General features: G+C 37.9%; 1 protein-coding gene across 4 annotated transcripts in view; it reads left to right on the top strand.

Moving 5' to 3' along the window:
* The first annotated feature begins 583 nt into the window (after positions 1-583).
* Positions 584-6,766, top strand: part of zfpm1 (zinc finger protein, FOG family member 1) — a 268,052-nt gene continuing 261,869 nt past the window's right edge. For 2 of the 4 annotated variants that reach the window (XM_072596111.1, XM_072596108.1), the window contains exon 1: positions 818-908. In XM_072596111.1, coding sequence (XP_072452212.1) covers positions 869-908 — 40 coding nt within the window. In that variant the 5' untranslated portion in view covers positions 818-868. Of the gene's footprint in view, positions 597-817; positions 909-943; positions 1,041-6,766 lie in introns of those variants that run through there. The other 2 variants (XM_072596110.1, XM_072596109.1) reach the window with 2 other exon arrangements.

Below are 6,766 nucleotides of genomic sequence, written 5' to 3'. Positions count from 1 at the left end.
TTCCGTTGTCGTTTCAGATGTCCGGCATCTGCAGTATTTTACTTTGATTTAACTGGTTAAACTCCAACAATCTCTCTCTATACAGATTGTTGGGGCCCGAAAACATTGCTTTCCCAGCCATAAAACTCCTCGTACTTAAACCGGGACTATAGATATTTTACTGTCGGCAGAGGGGACGAGATGATCGGGTAAATAAACATAGGTGGCTAGTTTTGGGAGTATGAATTCTGTAAGAAAAAAATGTGCAGAGGAAGTGTTAAGATTGGATTCTAAATGGTGTGAGATCATGCAAAAATGTGTGCTTTTAAAAAAAAGTTGCCAAATTTTCAAAAGCACTTGACCGACCCGGGGTGCATTGAAAAAACTCCGCAGGTGTCACTCTTGAACATGAACTGGTCAAAATTAAGGTCCACGGCAGATCCACTTGATCACCTCCCTCCCCAGGTTCCGCGTGGGAAGGGGGGATACAGGTGGAGCAGGTGACGTCACACGCCATTGTTTACACTGGGGCGTCCCGACGCACGGCTCAATGCTGCCCGGTTGCTATGGCGGCGAGCGGCATGACGTCAGACGGCGGAGTTGATACAGTGTATCGGGTGAGTGTTGGCAGGATACTCGCGCGGCGCTTGTGAATGGCTCGCTGCGGCTACGGCTGCGGCTACTCTGCTGGGCTCTCTGATCACTCAGTTCCGTGCTCAGTCTGCGCTCTCTGACCGTGGTGCCATGCTGCGACTGCAAACCACGGCTGTCCATCCGTGATCCACCAACTCTTACCCCCCCCCCCCCCCCGGATACCCGCACCCACCCAGCTCCACCTCTTCCCCCCCCCCCCCCATTCCAACCTAAACCTCGGCAACCAGCAGCCACAATGTCCAGGAGGAAACAGAGTAACCCCCGGCAGATTAAACGTGAGTTTGTCGCTATGCCTGTCCTTCTGCTCACTTCACAAACTCTCTTGCCGTCTGTCAACGCCGCGGCGTCTCTCCTCTCAGTTTTAAAAACGACTGTTTCCAGGCAGGTGTTCATATTTCTGATGAGAGGTAGGAGGCACAGGATATATTTTCACAGTCGACCTCGTCAGCGAACCAGAGTGTCTGCTCAATGCAAGCTAAAAATAATTTACTTATCTGGTGATTTTATATCGCCGGAACAATCATCAGTTTTGGATATTCTAGACTTTCCCTATTTGATTTTCCCTATATGATTTGCTTTTGTTTTACTTTTTAAAAAGAAAAACAGAGCCCTCTTTTCTGATGACGACTCAATTTTTCTGGTAAAGGAAACATTGAACAAAAGTAGAGCTTGTTTGACTGTAGACTGGATGATGAGAAAACATGATAAGCCGGAGGCTTGATCTAGGTCCTGATATAGATTGCCAAGTGAGATAACAGTTCTTATCAGTTCATACCAGACTGGAGAGGTACCGAGTAGGACGGTTATTGAAATACAAAAAAATAAAAAAAAGCAAAGAAAAATCCCCAGAAAGTCTGCTGATGTAATTGATTCCATCGTTAAGCTATTAATGCCGTTGATTTCTTTACATCTAACGTTGAATTCATTGCATTTGGAGAGGCTAAGATGGCATGTGTACATAGCTTTGTTTTTCAACATTGTACTTATTCCAATTAGGCAAAAAATATTTGTCACTTGTTAATTTGAATGGATTCCACTTCTTTTGATTTGCAACAATGCTCTACAGCTGATAGGATTCAGGAAGCAATTTTTTCTAGTTATTTTAACCCAGAAGGGAAATTGGATGTACAATATTACATAACACAAGTAATTGATCTCTGTGTGAAAAACACATAACTGGTGGCTCATGAAGCTTTACAGTAGTACAACCTACTTTTATTTCTGTTTTATATTAGCAAAATTTAACAACTGGTTAAATATCAGAGTTATTTGGATATGATGCCAAGTTGTATATCAGGTGAATTTCATAATCTACACTTTTGGTTTGCAAAAAACTGACCATACTATATAGTGGAAATAAGCTTAAAGTTGTATATTACTATCCAATATAGTTGCATAAGAAACAAGTCAGAGTAAATTCTCTTAATCCATACTTGGGATGAGGGGTTTCTCTTATAAAGAAAGAGAAGTTGAACAAGTTGGGCCAATATCCATTGGAGTTTAGGAGAGTGAGAGATGACCTTGTTGAAACATACATGATCTTGAAGGGGCTTGATAAACTGGTTATTGGGAGGATGTTGTGGAGGAGACTAGGGTTACTGTATGTAATTTAAGAATGAGGTCTCACTTTGAAAACCAAGAAGAATTTTATTTCGTGTGGGTTGTTTGTGGAAATTTCTGTCCAGAAAGCAGTGGATACTGGGTCATTGAATTTATTCAAGGCTGAGTTAGATTTATGATTGACAAGGAGGCCAAATGTTATGGTGGCAGAAGATAATGTGGAAATGAGGTCAAAATAAGATCGACCATGATCTTATTTAATGGTGAAGCTATGAAATGGGCCAAGTGGTCTAGTCGTGCCCATATGTGCTGTGTTCCTATGAGTTAGATGCGTTTAACTGTTTATACTGCCACACACTTCGAATTTTGAGTTGTTAAAACTTGTTCAGGTGTTTGAGTGACAGTGTGTAAACAGAGTTTTTATCCACTTCATTCCACTTCCTTACTCAGTTTTAAGCCATGCTAATAACAAATAGATTAGATTCACAGGTGAAAGTTTCGAAAAAAAATTACCCATGTGAAAGAGACAAAACTGATGATCTGTTAGATTTTTGTAATTGATAATTCTCCACTGCACTGGCCAATCTTATGCTTTAGTTAAGAGGTCATTTTGACTTAAATGTTCTATACTTCATGAGCTTTGCTTAAAATACCACATTTTAAAATACTAAAATAAACCTTATTGTTTGATCTGACGTTAGTTTGCAGTGTTTTGCGGATTGATTGCTGACATTTATATGCAATATGGAAATACACTATTGTGTATTTTTAGGATTGATTCTCAATTTGTTTGATGAGATTTGTCTTGAACTGGCTATGCACAGCTTATATTGCAGTAGATACTAGGGGATCATGCTTACAAATATGTAGAAATGTTATAAAATTTTAAGGGAATGTAGATTTTTGTGGGAAGTAAAAGAAACTTCAGTGGGACTTTAGCTTGTGCCTTTCTTGCTAACATGTACATAGTTATATAATAACTTGCAATGTGCAGGTAATTAATTCAATGGGAATCTTATTGAATTTCACCTCTTTGTAATCATAAGTTATGTAATAATTCAAGAAAGAGGTGAAAATAAACTACCTATTTGGAAGTATGAATTAGTACTATTTGTTGTTAGCTGTTCAGAATGTGTTGGAGCAGTTCCCTCTACGTCCAAAAGCCATTACTAGATACATTTTTCGATGATATAAATGTTATAAATGAACAGATTTAAGAAAATTATTTTAATATTCTTGGCCTCTGTTACATGCAATTTTGCATCTAAGTTGGCTTCTAGATATCAAATGCTATGTTTGAAATGGCCTTAAGTTTAAGATATTGTCCTTGTTTTTAATTGCAAGCATAATGCTAAGTGTGTTAAGCTGGATATCTTTGATTAATGCACCATCATTAATTGTTTTTGCACAACCTTTCAAGCCAATGACATGACATGACATTTAATATTGTAACTGAAATAAAGTTTGGCCTTAACTGTTCTTTTTGTAGAAATAATTTCAGAAATCCTTATGTGCTTTTGATGAACATTGGAAACTTTTAATGTTAAAACAAACTTTACGTGGTGACTATAAAGAGTATCTTGTATCAGTTACATTGTGAAAGTAAAGAATGTAATGTACTTGAGATCATACGTTCTTCATAATGTTTACAATGTGTCTTTTAGGTGTTTTCATTTACAAGTGTTTTGTCCTTTTTGTCTCATTTCTTTCCTTTTGTCTGTTATCTAATGTTACACAGTCTTTAGTCTCTGTCCTTGATTTTTTGTGATTTTCACTTTTTCATCTTTGCACAGTTACTTTATCTACCTGGTTTCATACTTCTAAATTCACTCGTCTGCTTTTTTAAGTTGTTATTAGTTGCCCTGTCTCCTTTTTGAGTATGTTCATTCATACATTTTGTTTTTGTTCATTCCAGTTCCTTGGGTTTCTATGATCTGTGCGTGTCTTATAATTTCCACTATTCTGTCCTGTTCCTATGCATGCACCCATCTCTGGTTCCACTATTTGCTGCTGCTGCTGCCATCATTTCTGTTTTTTTTACTCTTTCTCTCCCTTTCTGAGCTGGATAACATTCTCCTGGTATAGGCCTCTTGGGCAGGTTTGCTATATGATAATACAGAAAGTTGAACTGGCCCCATTACTATAAAGTGATGGTTGCATTGATAAGCTTTGATAATGGTGCAGATAGCAAGTACTAAGCGACCAATGGTCGAGCCTTGTCTTCCATTAGCATTCCGCTCCAGTAATCTGCACAGCTCTGACAATCACTTCTCCATTTCCACTCCTCTACCAGATAAGAATGGAAATACTGACTTCATGGGAGCTGATTAGGGTGTCTGGATTTCTCGATAATACCTTGATAAATTATGTTTCCTTTTTTTAAAAGGGGGAGAGTCAAAACTTCACATCTATTTTCCCTCTCATGGTGTTTTATTAAAGGAGCTCCAGTCCAGTTGTGTTTTTTTTTAAAAAAAGTACTGTGATAAAAAGCAAAGATAAGGACTGGACTGTTTTGTGTAGGAGTGCGTATCAATGTTATCTATCTTTTTTTTCACTTTACTGAGCAGCCTGTTGTTTTTAGCCTTATCACACTCCACCAAAATGCCAGGGAAAAAAAACTGCCTGGATTATTCATTGCTTGATGATAACATTTTTTTGTAATCTTTTTTTTAATTTTTTAAATTAGGTCTGCGTAAATAAGGTGAATGTTCTTGCAATAAGATACTGCATGATTGACTGCCTGTCTTCAGGGGAATAAGCTTACTGTCCTCTGTCTTTTTAAATATTAATTTTGGACTGAACGTTTTAATTGAATCAGTACTGAAAAAGAAAATTGAGTGTTTGGCAGTCTTTGGAATGACCATGATCTGGACATTTTGTTGTCAACCCACATTGCTTCCTTGGGTAAAGTAATGAGTTTCTTGCACTGCGTCTTTGACTGTCTGCTGTTTAGAGGAGAGAAAAATTTGGCTGCTTGATCAAGGGAAACCTTGTGCAGTTGTGGCTGTCTGCCTTTTTTTTGTGATATTACTTAGAGTGAAAAAAACAGTCTAAACTTTAGTGATGGATGTGAGCCAACCACTTGTACTTCTAGCTTATTGAACTGACTGGTTGGTCCTCCTGAATGCTGAGTAATGCAAGGCTACTTAGCTCCCACCCACAAACAACGAGTTCTATTGCCTGCTTTCCATAGGGTTACGTTTAGTACAACAGGGAGCTCGCTTCTCTTTCTCCCCTCCCCCTCCGTTTTTTCTTTCTTTCCCCTTCCTCCTTTTTTATTTCTCCCACCCCTTTTCCTTTTTTCACCCCCCCCCCACCTTTTCCTTTCTCCCCCAAACATTAAACAAAATGGAATAGATCTGATCCATTTCGTTTTCCTACTTATCAAGGTAGGTAGATTGAAATTTGAGTTCTGAGTTTATGATAAAAAATTGTTTGTTATTAAATGATGTGATGTTATCAGGTTTTGACCAGAGAATAATAATGACAATGAATTGTTTTTTGCTGAAAATTAAATCACTGTCGTTCCACACACACAATCTATGTTTTGAGAAAGAACAAAATACTTTTCAGTGTCATGTACAATTTCTTTGGGAGCTGTTTACATCGAATCATCCCCTGGTTAATATCACATAGCAAAACTCTTTCACTTAGATTTTGTTTTATGACTTGACACGTATCATCACGGCCTTTGATTTGAATAAAAAGCAAGCCATTGATACAGAGGTTTGTTGTAATCAGGGACCTCCCTCCACTGAATACACTTGATTGAGTAACATATAACTAATCATATATGGGGTTCTTGGTTTCTATTAGCGTGAGATGTTTGGTAGACTTTCTGATTCATATTTAAGAATTAGGGGGTATTGAAAGAATTGACGACTGCATTATATACCTTTCTCCATTTGGCTGTACACTAAAAATAAATCTATTGTCGGAACAGTGCCCACTTCAATATAGTGATAACGTGCCATGTTTGTTTGGGCAATAATGCCTTTACTCTTCATGGTACTGCAGTGTATCAATTACTTAAGCAAATCAGTGCAATATGGTGTTGAACCCATTTTTAGTTTTTGATGTAATGAGCATTGGTACAGGAATAGGCCTTTTAGCTACTGAGCATGCTCCACCATTCAATTAGATCATGATTGATGTGTATCTCTGTTCCATTTACCCACCTTTTGTTCCATGTTCGTTGGTACTTCTAACAAGGAAAAAGAATCACACCACACCAGGTTATAGTCCAACAGTTGTATTTGGAAGTCCAAGCTTTTGGAATGTTGCTTCTTCATTCATCCCAGTCTGACACCAGCACTTCCACATCAAAGAAAATGAAGAGTAGGAAGAATTGAAGGGAGAATTGCAATAATCCAAAAAGTGGTAATGAGCAAATTGTTGAAAATGTGGGCTTATAAGTGCCCACATCCTGTTGGACTTCGTTTTTAGGGTCTTAAAAGAAGTGGCTGGTGGGAGAATTGATACATTATTTTTAATTTCCCAATACTCCCTTGATTAGGGGAAAGTCTCAGTAGATTGGTAAAATGTAAATATAACTCCTTTATTCAGAAAGGGA

The sequence above is a fragment of the Chiloscyllium punctatum genome, chromosome 26, assembly GCF_047496795.1.
Source record: "Chiloscyllium punctatum isolate Juve2018m chromosome 26, sChiPun1.3, whole genome shotgun sequence".
In the NCBI taxonomy this organism is placed as follows: Eukaryota; Metazoa; Chordata; class Chondrichthyes; order Orectolobiformes; family Hemiscylliidae; genus Chiloscyllium; species Chiloscyllium punctatum.
The sequence above is the reverse complement of the archived record's forward strand: the minus strand, read 5'-3'. Positions and strand labels throughout refer to the sequence as shown.